At 39.2% G+C, this 15,860-nt stretch overlaps 1 protein-coding gene across 5 annotated transcripts in view; it reads right to left on the bottom strand.

Annotated features, from left to right (window-relative positions):
• The window catches only part of cracr2aa (calcium release activated channel regulator 2Aa), a 34,843-nt gene extending 20,971 nt beyond the window's left edge, over positions 1–13,872 (bottom strand). For 4 of the 5 annotated variants that reach the window (XR_006106327.1, XM_042496550.1, XM_042496549.1 and 1 more), the window contains exons 1-13: positions 13,773–13,872; positions 9,995–10,384; positions 8,274–8,385; positions 7,977–8,166; positions 6,733–6,879; positions 5,992–6,082; positions 5,800–5,895; positions 3,156–3,343; positions 2,528–2,599; positions 1,726–1,771; positions 1,431–1,519; positions 922–1,273; positions 72–204 (exon numbers count right to left, since the gene is read on the bottom strand). Coding sequence is in view for 4 of the 5 variants with exons in the window: in XM_042496550.1 (XP_042352484.1) it covers positions 72–204; positions 922–1,273; positions 1,431–1,519; positions 1,726–1,771; positions 2,528–2,599; positions 3,156–3,343; positions 5,800–5,895; positions 5,992–6,082; positions 6,733–6,879; positions 7,977–8,166; positions 8,274–8,385; positions 9,995–10,204 (1,726 nt within the window). In the remaining variant the exon portion in view is untranslated. Of the gene's footprint in view, positions 1–71; positions 205–921; positions 1,274–1,430; positions 1,520–1,725; positions 1,772–2,527; positions 2,600–3,155; positions 3,344–5,799; positions 5,896–5,991; positions 6,083–6,732; positions 6,880–7,976; positions 8,167–8,273; positions 8,386–9,994; positions 10,385–11,181; positions 11,259–13,772 lie in introns of those variants that run through there. The other variant, XM_042496548.1, reaches the window with a different exon arrangement.
• Between the last annotated feature and the right edge of the window lie 1,988 nt (positions 13,873–15,860).

The raw sequence follows: 15,860 nt of genomic DNA, 5'->3' as shown, positions 1-15,860 counted from the left end.
GGTCTGGGTGTTTTTGTTGTATTTGCTAATAGGAACTAACAGGGGTGTGTTTGTCATTACACAGTACATACCCACAGTGGCAGAAGTGCCAGGGTGGAAGCGTCCGTCGCAAAACCGCTGAAGGAGGGAGGTTTTTCCTACACTAGAGTTCCCCACCAGGACGATCTTGAAGAGACGGTCGGGTGGCGAGGGACCGCCTTCCTCCTGAAGGAACAGAGAGTATGGTAGCAGACATTAAAGAAAAGTTATGAGATTCAGGGAAAAGTCATGGAATTTCACGATCACATTTTCCAGGCCTGGAAAAATCATGGAATCTATAACAATCATTGAAAGTTTTGGAAAAGTTATGGAATTTTGTTTTAAATTTGTTACAGTAATCTTTGGTGAATAACACTTAATGTGATGTAACAGCAACTTGATTTTCTGTAGCAGATGACAGGCATGATGCTGTGTTTACTATCACGTACATTTCCTCATTTTCTCCCTGCGTCTTTCCCTTCATGTGCACTCGCTAGCTGAAATTATGTGTGAATAGAGAGAATAGAGAATCTGATATGTTTAAAAATCACTGAGCAAGTGGGGCAAGGAAAAAAATGTTATGAGAAAAAAGCTTTGAAATTTTGTCCATGAAAATGTGTGGAAAAAATGGGGATCTCACTTTTAACAATTACTGTAGTGCCTGACCCCATTTTGTTACAGCAGGTTCATACATAATTGTACCATGTCACTCACATATTTTAATACATCTTCTCTCTATACATATTACTTGGCTTGGAAAGGGAAGCTTTTTTACAGTCAAAAAAATCATGTAAATACTAACAGTAATTGTATTCATGTAGTTCTTTTAAATGCTGATCATATGATAAAGAAGTTTATTTAAGCGTTAAAATAAAGTACACCACCCGATGTCCACATACTTACATTTACGCTTGTCTCCTTGCCAACAGGCTGACCCCTCGGAGATGTGGGGGTTTCCCCTTTCTCCACATCTCCGTTCAACTTTTGCTGCTGGGCAGAGGATGCACACGGGTAGATATCGCTCATCACCAAGTCTATATTCTCCTCATTGTCTGAAGCTTCCTCTACTTCACTGCACTTCTGCAGGGGGGGTTGGGTCTGGCAGTCAGTCTGGAGTAAATGTGGCAGGTGGTCTTCCTCGATGGAGATGATCCTCTGCAGGTGCCCTCTCTTCACCGCTGTGCAAGATGATTGGCGGGATGCATTGGCAAAGTTATGCCTTACTGAGCTGCTGGTCAGTTCCTCCTCATCCTCACTGCAGATAGAAAGTAACATTATAGCCCACAGCTGAGTGCTGATGGAAACGACACAGATCCAACACACTTTTTGACAAAAGAACACATACTGTACAAACTGTGGCTTGTGCTCCATTTAACACAATCCCAACACAACGAAGACTGATGATTATTTACCTTTTGAAGATATTTGTGTTTGCATGTTTCATAACATTGATTGAAGGCCTCTGCTTCAAGCATGCCGTTTTCTTAGAATTCATTGGATTCTGCAGAAATAAAGCACAACGTTTTTATTCATATTGCAGCATGAGATTCACGGTTAAATCTAATAGTTGGGGTCTTATTCTGGGCTCTGGTTATCACTAACATAATTTTTCTTTTCCATTTAATCTTTAAAAAGAGTACATTTGAAGTACCATTGGGGAAAACTTAAATAATCCTGTGTATAGACTCTGCTGTAAACGGCACATACCTGATAGCATATGTCCTTTTCATCCCGTAAATGTTTGTTCATTTCCCTGGATATAACAAAGAAATAAAGTAATTATGTAGGAGTCTTTTCATAAAATTTAACTTTTAAACAATTTTTGGTATTGTGTAGCTGGACAAAGTCAATATTAATTTCAATACCTAGCCTTGTTTAATATGTTTTTTTGTAGTGATCATTATGCTGGTCATCATTGTTCTGGAACATCCTGCTTAAATCACAATATGTCACTTGAGGAAAGACTTGCTGGCTCTAACTTGAATCCCTGGACCAGGAGCTCCTAATGCTGGCTAACAGGAAGTTGTGAAACAAGAGGCTCCCATGAAGAAATCATTTTGGCTTGTTGGAAATATTTCTGAAAAAGAGCTAAAATGCTCAACATGTTTTCATATTTGAAGCTCAAAAGTAAAGTGTGTACTTTGTACTGGGATCACTTACTAACTGACATGTTTTTGTAAACTAGTTTTGGCTGAGCATTATAGTTTTGTTATTTGTGACAAAAGCACAATAACAGAGAGCTTCAGTGGTACACTTTATTTTCATTCAGTGAAACAGCTGCTGTGCAAATAAAGTTAATAAACAAAACTGAACACTTTTTTCACAGACTGACCCAATTGTTAACTAGACATGGCTACAGGAGTAAATTTTTCTCAAATGATTTCAAATAACTAGGCCTAATTACTAAAGGCCTAAAGACAGCAAATCACAAGATTAATTTGCATATCATCTCTGTATAAATTCTTTTTTCTAAGGTTGGGCCAGTACAGCAGCGCCTCTAGATCCATACCTCAGGAGGTCCAGTTGTTTGAGAAGGCTCGCTCGCTCTCGCTGCAGTCCCTCAGTCAGTCTGTATATTTCACTGTGTTGAACAACAATGCATCCTTTATTACAAATACTGTATGACCAGACAGCCACAGTGTGTGCTGTGGTTACACTTTCTCAAAAACCAGTGAGTAATATGACGCAGACCAAAAAAGAAAAAGAAAAGGAAAAATTAGATGATAGAATAGAGTGAGTTTATGACACAGACACAATGGCCTCTCTTGTCTTCTTCATGATACAGTATCACAGCATTTTAAGCATAAGACTTGTCTTTACAGTAGAATGTAGAGACACCAGCGGTTTCAGCTCAATGAACAAGGTTCACAGAAGTTGTTGGCTACAGAAACATGACTGCCATCATTGCTGGGTCTGTCTACATACAACATTCTATAAGAGCTTAATAGTTTTAATTATTTGTGTAACTTATGTAAAAAGTATCACTTTGGCGCATTTTATTACCTCTATATTTGTTTGTAGCAAAAAAAATGTGACTGTATCTTTACCAATGACCAAGAAAGAAGAAACTGAGAGGCCAAATAATCAGGCCAGGAGCTATAAAGAAGCCTGATTAAGTAAGTATAGTTTAAACTCACATCTCCTTCTCCTCATGAAGCCGTGTGGACTGCACCTGCAACAGACTCAGCTGTTCCTGCGCCAAGATCAGCTCTTGACTGGTCTGGTCCAGCTCCCTTGCTAACTCATCATTTGTGTGCTTCAGCTTCACATTCTCCACCTTGGTCACATGTTGCTCACTGTGAAGCTCCTGGCACTGATGCTCCAACTGTAAACACATCATGGGTCAAAAAAGAAGACGAAGGCAAAGCATTTTTGTATTTCTCTGGTTTAGATATAATGAGTGTCATGGGCCCAATAATCGAGGCAGTCCTGACTTTCATTAAATTTTATTGAATCATGTGTTTTTACTGAATACAGCTAATGTTATTCATACAGTGGGAGCCTGTCTCTGATCACATCAACAAAAATATAATCTGTAACACTAAAGGGAGAAAATATCTGAATTTAGTCCTAGTGGTACAGATTCACACTATCCACTTCAACTATTGTGCTCTCAGCTCTAAAAATGCATGGCTGATAAATGTACGGTGACCTTTTTATCCCACAGTGATCGGATGAACATGACAAGAGGGGCATGATGTGAAGACACAATACCTTTAAACATCTGATTGCTCTAAATAGTTTTACAAAATCCTGCTTTTGTAACAGGAATTCAATTAACGGATATAACAGTAAGTAGAACCATAATAAATGTTTCTGTAGCTGTGCCAGCCTGTATGCCACTGTATGGATGACAAACTGCTGACTTATTAATTAAAGGTGATAAGGAGCTGGGGAAAGAAAAACATGATATATTTCACTCCTCTAATTAGTCTCAAGCGAGAACAAGTCTGTAAATGGAGGTGTGCCAGAACCTATTAACATCTAACAGAATCTATCAGTGCAAGCAACTGTGGAAGTAGCTCACTAGAGCATTGCATCGCTCTTAATGTTTCTGATAAAACCGACAACATAATAACGGAGTGTTAAAGGAGGTCAATCCTGCTATGCAAATCTGCTCTTTTGCAACAACTGGACTGTGGTTATGGTTATGTTTTGACATCCATACCTTTCTGTTTCTACATGTGAAGTAGAGACTGTATGATCTAATGAGTAGGGTCATGAGAATAATGAAACCCACCCATCAAGCAAAATTAGTGTCACTAATGCCACTTCAAGTGCCAGGGTTACTACAGCGTAAAGGAAAAGTTCACCCAAAAATGAAAATTCAGTCATTATCTACTCACCCTCATGCCAGTGGGAAGTCAGGTGAAATGTTATAGTCCACAAAACACTAGTGGAAGTTCACGGGGAAAAGACGTTGCACTCATCTCTCAAACAATTGAAGCAAATGGTGACCAGGATTCAAATGTTCTAAAAAATACCTAATAAATCCTTAAAATGTCTCTATACTGGGCGTCCAAAGTAATCCAAGTGCCCTGAAGCCCTGACGTGCCGAGTTGTTTTGAGAAACCTCGCTGGCACTATTTTTTTAGCCTTGTTGTAGCCTGTAGCTCCTACTTTGGGAGCCGCATTCACGTATGCACGCTCGCCCTCTCTCTGTGCATGGAGGAGGCTCCTGGGTAGCATGTAAACGCTGGCGTTCATATATCGCAAGCTCTCGGTAGTCTTGCGCAAGCGCGTATACGTAAGTACACATATGCGTGAGCACATGAGCACACTTGGCATGAGGGTGAGAAGATGATGACTCAATTTTCATTTATCCCTTTAAGGCAAGTTAGATTCAAGACTTTTGAAATGCCACTCAGAATTAAATTCAAGACCAAAATACAATAAGAAATTTTAAAGAAAATAAATTCGAACTGGCATCAATTACTTGGGAACAATTTTGTTCAAATGTTTTATTTAGCATTATTAGTGAGTAGTAGTAGTAATATTTGTGTATAATTAGTTTTTTTTTAATTTATTTTTTATATGTGTAACATAAAACTGGGAAATACATGTTGTTTATTGGCAAGTTTTCTTGTTGATTTTGTGTTTCTCACTCTGCATGAGGGATTCCACTGCCTTGTTCCCCATTGTGCCACACTGAAAAAACTTTTTGCATAAAATACACCAAGCCTCATATGCATTGCCTTGTACCGGTTTCAGACATGCTGCAAGATCTTGGATAAAATGATTTTATCAATTACTTTGAGAATTTACAATGCAGCGTCAGAAAAAAAGTTGCACAATTGCTCTTCTCATGAATTAACTTTTTAAAGATTTTTTAAAAGATTAATTTAAGACATTTTAACACCAATTAATGCCATTTGTTTAGATGTGGATTCAGTGTCTTTCAAGACTTATCAATTCTCATAAAATGTTATGTACTTGACAAACTGTTGAATAATCATTTGGTGCATGAACATGTGAGGAAATGTACGTATCAGGCGCTGGGCACAGATATCTATCACAGTGTTATATAATGATTGCATAATAGGTGTGTTTATGATGACTTTATTAGCTTATTTACAGCATTCTGGTATCTGTCATCTTGTTTAATGTGTCGCACATGTGTTGCTACTCTATCCGCTGAATTTCCCTACAGGATAATTAAAGTGAGAAAGTGTATGCGTGTGTGCGTATGCGTGTGTACATGAGTGTGTGTAAAATGTTCCTTATAGAACGTGAATACAGCACTGCATTTTCTGAGAAATCGTTTTGCTATCTCTTACTCACCTTTCTCTGCCTCTGAAAGAGTTGTTCTAGCTCTTTCTCTTTAACAGACAGCTGTAGCTCCAAGTCTTGACTCCGAGACAGAAAGCGCTCATAGTCCTGTAGTGCAGGGATCAGAGTGAGTCGGGAGGACAAAGACCAAGAGTGATGAAGGAGAAGAAGAAAACTTGTTTGACATTATGAAAAGGTTTGTACCTGTAGCACAATCCTGTCTTTTTCATGTTTTATTTGCTGCTCCATTTCCTCATATAGGCGCTTAATCTCATCGTCATGTGTTGCTGCCTTCCTGTATGGATAAAATTCAGATGCAATGATGCGCTTTGTACAGTGTGTACCTCACAAAGTTTACCTGAAACAAATGCCTAGATCAACAATTTTTGACATGAAAGTGTAATGCATATCTTGCCCTGTTTATCTGAATAAACAAGATTATTATGTCAAGATTTTAAGAAAAAAATGGTGAAAAAGTAAATTCTGAATTAATGAGACAGTAATTTTCTGTTCTATAAAACTTTATACTATTATAAAATAATCAAAACAATAAGAGTATGAATGTTTACACATGGCTTGCAAGTAAAATTAAAGAAGCATTAAATATCACTTATCAACTTGTAAATATTCCGGGTTCCTCACAACATAAAAAGCCAGTCCATGCTGCTGGAAGCTTAAGGGGGAACTTCAATATTTTTCAACAAGGATCCTATTCTCACATGTTTTTGCGTCTAAGTGGGTGACTAATAGAAAATTGTGAACAGTATCATTTTCTCGGTATTAGCAACATAATAAACTCATTAATTCAGAAAAACAGGCTGAATTTTTTTTCACGTGAATGCATTACGCTTCCGTCCTAGTACTATAATAAAATCATACAATTTGTAAATTTATAATTTTGAATGATTGTCTTGATATGCCCTGATAAAGATGTCCCTCCCTGACCTTATGAGAGCGCTCTCCATCTCCCTCTTCTCCTGGTTGGCCTCTTTGATCTGGGATGTCACTCTGGCCAGGAAGTCCTCAAAATTGGATAAAAGGTGAGGTTCATCTCGGCGCAGCTGGGCCCACAAAGTACGCACCTCAGCAGGACTGATGGGACAGAATAAAGAGAGCCAGGGGTAACAAAGTGCAGCATCGAAGTCAACATTTGCAGTGTTTGCTACAAGGTTTTACAAGAAATTCACTATTCTTTTTAGAGGACTAGAAATAGAAAAAAATGTTTCAAGGACATGTGCTGAAATTTCACCACAGCAACAATCCAACACAATAACATACATTAAGGAACCAGCTCTGGTACCAGATTGGTGTGGTTTCAATTTATCACTGAAGCTAAAACTCTTCTGTCCTAACTGCTTGTTCGAATGCTTTTGTTTGTTCCCAGGTCTGTTATCTCAAAATACTGAATACAAACAAGTATTTAAGTATTTAGTAAGTACTTATTTGCTTTAAAATCAGTTGTGAGAAAAAACAAAGCTGTGTGATGGATGAGGTGCAATAATTATATCCAGTAATGTTTCCACAAGGAATAACATAATGAGCCTGTGAGCTATGATAAGGTACGGAAAGTTAAACAAACTTCTGGAAAACTTTTTAGCAGTTACAAATACTTACATTTCTGCCAACATCAATATCAGTTAGAGCTGCACAAACTGATATGATCTAAAATGTCAGCTAATCAGGTAGGCGGAAACCAATAGGATGTGTAAATCTGGCATCCACCTCCGCTACTGTTTACTTTTATTGAGTTGGAGTTATTTGTTAAAGGTGAGTCTAGTCATGCATTTCAGAAGAGCCTGTCATTATCCAGTCGATCTTTGAGTCTAACAAAGCAATGTCTATGCAGACCTCAACAGGACTTATTAATGACCATCAAATACTATTTGAAATAAAAAACAAATACGTTTGTGAAGGCTTTTTAATTATATCAGACAGACTGGAATATCCAAGCATTCAGAGAAGGAAAGCGCAGACTGCTCAGAGAGGGAGCTCGGAAACTGCTTTGATTAAGAGTGGAAATTTCCAACTCTTGTTTAAGTTTGCACAGCTGATTACAGTCTCAGGCTAAGGCACTGAAAATGTAGTGTAAACTTGAAGCAGACGTTGACAAAGTGTGCAAAGATTTGACTAACACCTGACAACACACGCTGGAAACGTACAAACACACGCACATTTTGTCCAATACTCACTCTTCAAAGACACTGTTGGCTCCAAGGCTCTCCATAAGCATGCTAAAGTGTTTCTCTTCTTCATCCTCATCTCCTCTTGCCAGGCTGTCCTCCCACTGGCTCTGGTACAGGACCTCTGTTGGGCTTTTACAGGGTTTCTTCTCCTCCATGCCTTCCTGTACAGAAATCCTCTGACCAAATAAAAACTTACCTAGAAAAAACAAAAAAAACAAGACTTCGAGTGCGCACTCATAACTTCAGACTGCAGCGCCTGGTGATAGTAGCATTGTTTTAAGTAGAAACAGACTGAAAACATACTGAAGCCGGAGGAGAACTCGTCCAGGGTTAGAAATCCATTGCTGTCGGAATCAAGGGTATCAAATACATTTTCCAACTCCTCCGCACTGAGAGGGAGCTCGCCATTCAGTCTCTATTTAAAAAGACACAAAACACAGCTGCTACTGGCAAGAACAAAACCTCAAGGACATTAACAATACTGTAGCTATAACAACTGCTACTTGAGATTTATAAGGACAGTCATTAGTGTAGTGGCTATCATAGGCAACGGAACATTTGGTGGTTGTTGCCCAGACATTTTTAACAGCCATTATTACACTAAATGAGCCCTAATAATACAGGATGCAAGTTACTTTCCAAATAGCCTCTTTCTCATTCTTATTCTAACCGGAAAATGTTGAATGGACATGTATCATTCTCAGCAGCTCAGTGCTTCACACTCATACAGTTAACATATGAACAGCTGGGATCTTCCCAGTGCGGCTACAGTCTTAAATTATTGACCACTGGGCAGCTCCACAGGAATAAGTGGGACTGTTAACAGAATATCTGCAGACTGAAATACTATTTGAGAGGGACGGAGTGGAAGACGGTCCTTAACCAAAGGGTTAATCCAAAAAGGGACACAGCAGAATGAGAACCTCCCAAAAAAACCCTCTTAGCATGACACTAACTACTGGATCATATGCGAGAAAAGCTAACACAGCCACACCTCTGTAAGCAGCTTGGGTTTTTATGTCGTGTTTACACTGCTGCAAATGTTGACTGAGGCAACCCAATACAATCCAAGGGAGGGACGGGGACAGGTGGCATCTGCTTTGGATTGTCAGCTGTTCTTGTAAAGTGTGTTATCTGGGCAGAACATATCCCCAGTGTCAGCAAACAGTAGAACTGAAAAGATAGCATGTTGGTAGCTGCAGTGTGAAAATCCTCTGAAAATACTGTGACTAAACATACTGTATTAACAGTGCACATAAATGTAGCAGTACCACTCATTTAGCTTTTTAGATCATCTGCAACCCTTGACATTAGTTAGTAAAGCGTTAAACAAATGTAACTAACAGCAACAAGTGCTGCTTTTGAGCACAGATCTCACTCTTTAGACGAATAAAAGTGAGAAGGACTGGACTGCTGTCCTGCTCGCCATCTAATTTACAAGCCATCATCATAAACACCAGATCAAAGCTTCCACCTCTGTGTATTTATTCTCCTCCGAGCGAGAGCCTACAAGTGCTTCATCAAAGGATTAGCCACGGCAGGGATGAATATCTGAGGGGCAAGTGAATCTGCACAATAATGTGAGTGGAGGAGTCGCATGACAAAGCGTCCGCGTGGCTCTCTGTATCTAACTCTCTTTCATGCTGCTTTGAATAAGGTGCACATGTTCTGTCCAGCAATATTAATGAGTGAATAGACTGTCCCTGCATTATACTCAGTCTGGGTGAATGAAGACCTGTTTTCTCTAAAACTGATAAACATGCAATTGTGATGCACCATACATTGTGATTCTAAAAATTGTAGCACCTTTACTTTGTCAGTTAAGTGTCTCCACAAGCAATTAAGTCACTGACAATGTGTTTCTATTATTTTCTGCAGGAGAAAAATCCTCAGTGTTATCCAAACTAACACAAAGTCATTTACGGTTCATTTTAATTATATTCATTCAACAAAAAATTGTCTTTACATGACTTTAAAAAATAAGAGCTCATTCATGTCAGTCATCCTTGTATCAGCAACCTCACCTGCATGTCACGCCGGGTGATGAAGCCCTTGTTCTCGATGTCGCACATCTGGAAGAACTCGTGGGTCTTCTCCACAATAGTGTTTTGCCCCATGTCCCCATTCTCACTTTTATCCGCCTCATCGCTGCTTCCTTGCCTTTGCCATGCAGTTCGGGCCACCGTGGTGGTCGTGGCGCTGGTGGTGGCACAAGGAGCAGTAAAAGCTGCCATGGTGTTTGTTTTGATATGAGCGTGTTCACTGTGTCCTTCAGGTGAGCTGGGTAAAGACAGAGGTGTAGAGGAAAGAAATCCTGCAGAAGTCCAGCCTCACGCCGCTCTACATCACAGGCTCCCACCAATGTCACAGATTGTCATCTCTTAGCAACCGCCTCTTTAATTAGTCGATGAAACCTAGGAGAGAGACAGGAGAGAGAGTCTTCAGTTTAAAAAAGTACAGCTCCCTACCTGATGTTAAAATTAGAAATAAATCAGTAACACATGCATTAAATAAACAGACCTAATTTGATGGTACATTTGTGCATAACAAGGGCACCGTGATCCAGTTTTTAATGCTTTGAAACCTGGAACGACATCAGTTTTCATGTGCTGTGTTCAGATGCCTTTCACATACATCTGAATCTTTGAAACCTGAGTGAGATGGTTTATTTCATAGGAAAACATGACGAAAAGGCCACAAGCACTTTGGCAAGATATGTCCCACAAAACAAGAATTTAGGAAAAGGTGACAAGAAAATAACCTGAGAATTAGCTTTGAGAGAGAGAGAGAGAGAGAGAGATTTAAAAATAGGGAAAATATCCACAGAGCTATAGTTATAATTACTTTTGTTACAATTTTTATTAAATAATTTATGTATGCATGTATGTATGTATTTATATTTTACATTTCTCTTTCCTTTAAAAACAAACTGCTTTCTTTACTTTGTGGGGTTTTTTTGTGTAAATTTGGGGTCATTTTCTTGTAACTCTTAATTTGTAACTTCTTCCTGTGTTTTTGAAAGAAATCAAGCCAATTTGCTCAGGTTTCAAAGGGTTAATTTGTAAACATACATTTAGCCAATGGGTGTCATTATGTAAACCAATATGTTCATTAATATTCTTTCTTGCTCTTTTTGCCATCTCTCACACACATTATTGTGATTTACATTTAGTTGCGCAATGTTTGACATGGCTCACTGTGTGCTGTTCACCTGCTGCTCTTCTCCTTTACTTTAGGGATGACTGACCCTTGCTGAATCTAATGTCATCTGACAAGTAAACCCAAAACTGAAAAGAAAGTTGCGGTATGACGAGGAGGGGTCACTTAGTGGTGGGTTTCAGGGGGACTATGTGTGCGCTGGTTTGGAAGACTGCTTTTCTGAGGCTGTTGTACACCACGAGCTGGCTCAGTCGATCCACAAAAAAGAGCATCGGATGGGTTGTGTGTCTACAAACGTAGATATGTGGGAGTGGTATGAGTCAAACAGACAGGAAATCAAGAGACATGCGTGTAGGCAGGTGGAAGGGCAGAGGAAAATGCAGGGTCAGAGACACAAGCTACACACACCGTCCAACTCGAGCACTGGCATGAATGCAATCATATTTTTGTTCATAAATCTCACTAAAGTATTTTGGGGTGTTGGTCATCAGAGAGGTTTTCAAAATGAGGGTAACATTTTTCTTTTTTTTATTGGTGACATTTTTAAAAATATCCCATTCTTTAATACTTGCTATTTCTGAATATATTATGTATTGAAATTTTAGCCAAAACATTGTGCAACAAATCCTTAGCACGAGAAAGGAAATCAGAAAGGGAACTAAGGTGAGCTGGTGTTAGGAAAGAGTGATGTAGTGTTTTTGTGCTCGGGCACACAATAATACATAATACTGTCTAATCTTTACAGACTTTTCTATTGGCCAGAAGCCACCGAAAGTTTTATGGCTCCTTTGTTAAAACTTGGTAAGTGTGTTGAGACAGGTGGTTAGTGACCTAGGACTAGAGTGGAAGGATATCAGACAAGATAAACACCCAGAAGGCTTTTGCCAGCACACATGCTTCCACACAGATATGAAATGGAAAGACACTTGACCAGATCTAGGCATATGGTTTCACAATTATTGTGGTCAAAGTTTGCTAAATTGCAATTAATAGAGAATACAAAAATATCTGAGCCATTTGTCATTTTCCTAAGATCAAACTTTTAAGTGCTGGAATTTGCTGCTTTGCATACAGTTACCTTATCTGGTTGAGGGTTTAACAGCTGTTGGAACTACAGCACTTATTACCAGCTAAAGAAAATAAGTTCAAACAGAAACAACAACTCTGTTTAAAGCAACACAAAGTAACCAAGAAAAGAATGATAAAAAAAGTAAAATCTTTTTGATTAATGATCAGACTGACAGATGATTTTGCACCTGCAGTCCTGAATAATCAGTTCATTCAACAGGAAAGATGCACATGGGAGTCAGTCTGTTCTCTTGTCTACATTTGAAGCAGACACTGACATTATGGTCAGGAGTACAGAGAGACACATTTAGTTTGTGGTCTCCAGTCATAACCACAACAGGTTTCTGCACAAGACACTTCTTTTGTTTCTTTTGCACAGACTTAAAAAAGTCACTGGTGCATAAGTCACTATAGACAACAATGGCATGACTTTTTCTTTAAAGAAGCACAATTAACAATGTCAACCTTCTATGACATGATGAGGCCCACCGCAGGTCTTAAAGGTGCAAATAATAAGAATATGCCTTTAGCAGTTACAACATACAACAATACAACATTTATTTAAAACTGCAAGACTACTGAGTAAAACCTGTCTGGAGTATGCTGCATAATTTATGTAAAAAATCAACACTGTGTTTCAATGTGGCCGGATTAAAGTTTGTTTTTAGTGTCTATGATGACGAATAAGATCGCACTGAGAAAGAAACACTGTGAAAGGTTTTACAGCATGCTACTCTCAGTTTTTTAGAGGTTTTTTGTACTCTTAAACGTAGCTAATATTTCAAAAACTGCTTTAAAACATGAAGCTGCTGTGAAACCTGTTTCTTAAGGCCACCTTATGTTCATGCTGTTGAATTAAAAACAACAACAACAACAACAAGAAAACAGGGCCTATATTGCTGCACTTTTTTGACGCTCCCTAACTTCATCGAGTTAACAACGCAGCAAAACAAATCTGGCGACCGATGGTGTCCGAAAAGTATTTAGGATTACCAAAATATAGCCTCTTCTGAGACGCTCGATGTATTTCAGGTGGAACAAATAACTTGGTGTTGCCAAATTAAAAGTCATTTCCTGGAGAGAAGTCACGACCATATCCACATAACAACAATCATCATCATCGTCATCTGTAGCTCCGGTATATGTCTTTGCCAAACTGCCTGTTACACCTGTCAAGCCTACTGAAGTGTTACATCAGAGTTGGCGTTTAAAGAAACAGCCATTATTTAAACATAATGCTGATAGAAAAGCGTTGATTTGTGATAAGCAAGACAATAGTCTGTTCAAGGCAGACAGGTTTCACAAAACACGTGTAACAAGATAAAACGTCCACTTCCTTCCCTGTAGCCACATTTTCTTTCTTTGTGAAACTTCCTGTGACAGATAAAGCCTCCTTGACACGCCAGTATTTCGTAAATAAACCTTTTAACGTTAGCCTGAATAAACTGAATTAACATTAGCTGGGGAGGACTTTCCTTTAACACGCAGAAACGTTAGGCTAGCAGCAACAGCAAACTGGCAAGGTTAATTAAGCTAAAGTCTATTTAACTGCTGGGGGAAGTAAATGATACGTACCGGTGACTGAAACGTGAAAATTATGGTTGGAAGAATTCATTGACTCGGTTTGTGTTAGCTTTATCCGCTTAAGTTAACCTCACTGTTTACAAGTCAACAGTGTGTGAGCGCAGGAATTTGACTGAGCGCTGACGGAGCAAACTCAGAGGGCGGGGCTTCAGCAGAGTCATCAGCGGTAACCACAGCAACGCCAACAAGGAAGTCCACGCGCATGAGAAGCAAGAGGCTTCTTTTTTGTCTTTTCTTCTCTGTGTCAGGTACATTTTCTCAATCACATAGAGTGATACAGAATAGAAAAACAAAAACTTTAACGAAAAATCTAGTTTCTTTTATGCAAATTGAAACATTATCATCTCATAACTCAAAATTAACTGTGGAGTTCTTTGTTTGGGGTGGGGCAGTCATAAATTAAATGAGGTGTATATATAAGATAAATAAGACAGTCTTTATTGATCCACACACAATTACAGCAGCTCAGTTCAACATTAGACATAGAATATGGGAAGGGCAATATAAAATACTGTAATAATGTAATCTTTTAGGCCCTATATGTTGCATTGTTTTATTATTTTCTCCATAAAAACCACAGGAGGTTTTTTTTACAGTTAATTTTTATTTGTTGAGTAAAACCTGTTGAATGTCTACAGTTTATGTTCGTTATTAACATATAGGAAAATAACCAAACTAATTTCAACATACCACACTGTAATGATTGAGTTGTTTCAGCAGAAGACCAGAGCAGGATGGAAAGAGCTGTTGATCTCAGTGATCAGCGTAGTAGCGCCGAATTCTGGCCCCTGTCTCTGTGGCCCCCTTGCCCCTCCTCTCCTGAACTGACTCTTTCTGTGGAAAAGACGTGACAGTGTATGTTGGTGCAGCATAAGCAGTAACACTCAGTTTTAATAAGAAGGGGATGATAAATTGTTGTGCAGTTGTAATACCAGTGAGCCCCAGAGGAGGACAGTAAAGGACCTGTTATGGATTTATTGAAATGAACTGAATAGCATCTTAACACTGTTTTTCCTCCTTATGAACCAGGAAACTTATGTTTAATCAGCTGCTTTAGAAAAGGTTAAAGTGATCCTTATTGACCTTCCAACACACTGTAGCAAGTTTTTATACTGTCCATCTGGTTAGATACAGTCTAATAAATGGGACAGATGAGCATGAACCCACTCTTATAACAAGTGGGTCTGATCTACAGGGGGAACAGTCTTATAATGTACCATAAAAATGTGTCTGCTCCATTGCACAGCAGCCAAGTCGGTGTGAAAACTCTCACAGGCCGCGTCTGTTACCGTTTCCCACTTCACGGACTGAAATGACATGTAGGCTTTGTTCCACATGTGTGGCGGCGATGAGGACCCTTGAGCTTTGACTGTCTCCTCTTCCTCGCAAGGCAATGCTCCAGTTTAGATTTTTCAGCTCCAGATGTGTTTACACTTTGAGACACAGAGTAATGGTCTTTGGAATGGCACTCATTTCTTGCATGAGTGAAAACAGACAACAGCGTGAAAACTGTTGTGTTAATTTTCTATTCTATCTCACTGGCTTTAAATTCTGTAGTTAGTGGTTGTGATGTTTCTTACAGTAAGTTTTTTACAATTTGCTTTAAAAAAGGACTTCATTGATTGTCTCCTCAAGTTATCTTAAGAGGAACACATTTCATCCGACCCTATCATCCGTGAACCTCACATATGATAGGAAGCTGCAGCCACGCTTTACAGCTGAGCAAAGATCCACCAGTACAGGACCTCTGGGAGCACTTTCAACCAGCCGAGAGGAGAACTAGAGCAGAGTGGCAAGAGAGTGAGGAGAGGGAGAGTGTCGCCACACTGCTCTGGTTTAAGGCCTTGGAAGGAGTGACATCACATTTGGAGAGTTTTATTCTGCTCTGCATTTCAGAGGATGTGTGGTTGGGGGCCTGGAGTCATCTGTGGCACTGCTTTAGAGGTCTTTCAGCGCTTGCGGGATCACGCTATGTGGCTGCGATCAGAGATATGCCAGTGGCTGGGCATATGGACAGTTATTCCATTCAAAGCTGTGGCATTTTGCTGTATCATTGTGTATCTTTGTGGCTTTGGGTTT

Source organism: Plectropomus leopardus, chromosome 11 (assembly GCF_008729295.1).
Source record: "Plectropomus leopardus isolate mb chromosome 11, YSFRI_Pleo_2.0, whole genome shotgun sequence".
NCBI classification, from domain to species: domain Eukaryota; kingdom Metazoa; phylum Chordata; class Actinopteri; order Perciformes; family Serranidae; genus Plectropomus; species Plectropomus leopardus.
Note: the sequence above shows the minus strand (reverse complement) of the source record. Positions and strands in the feature narration are given on the sequence as shown.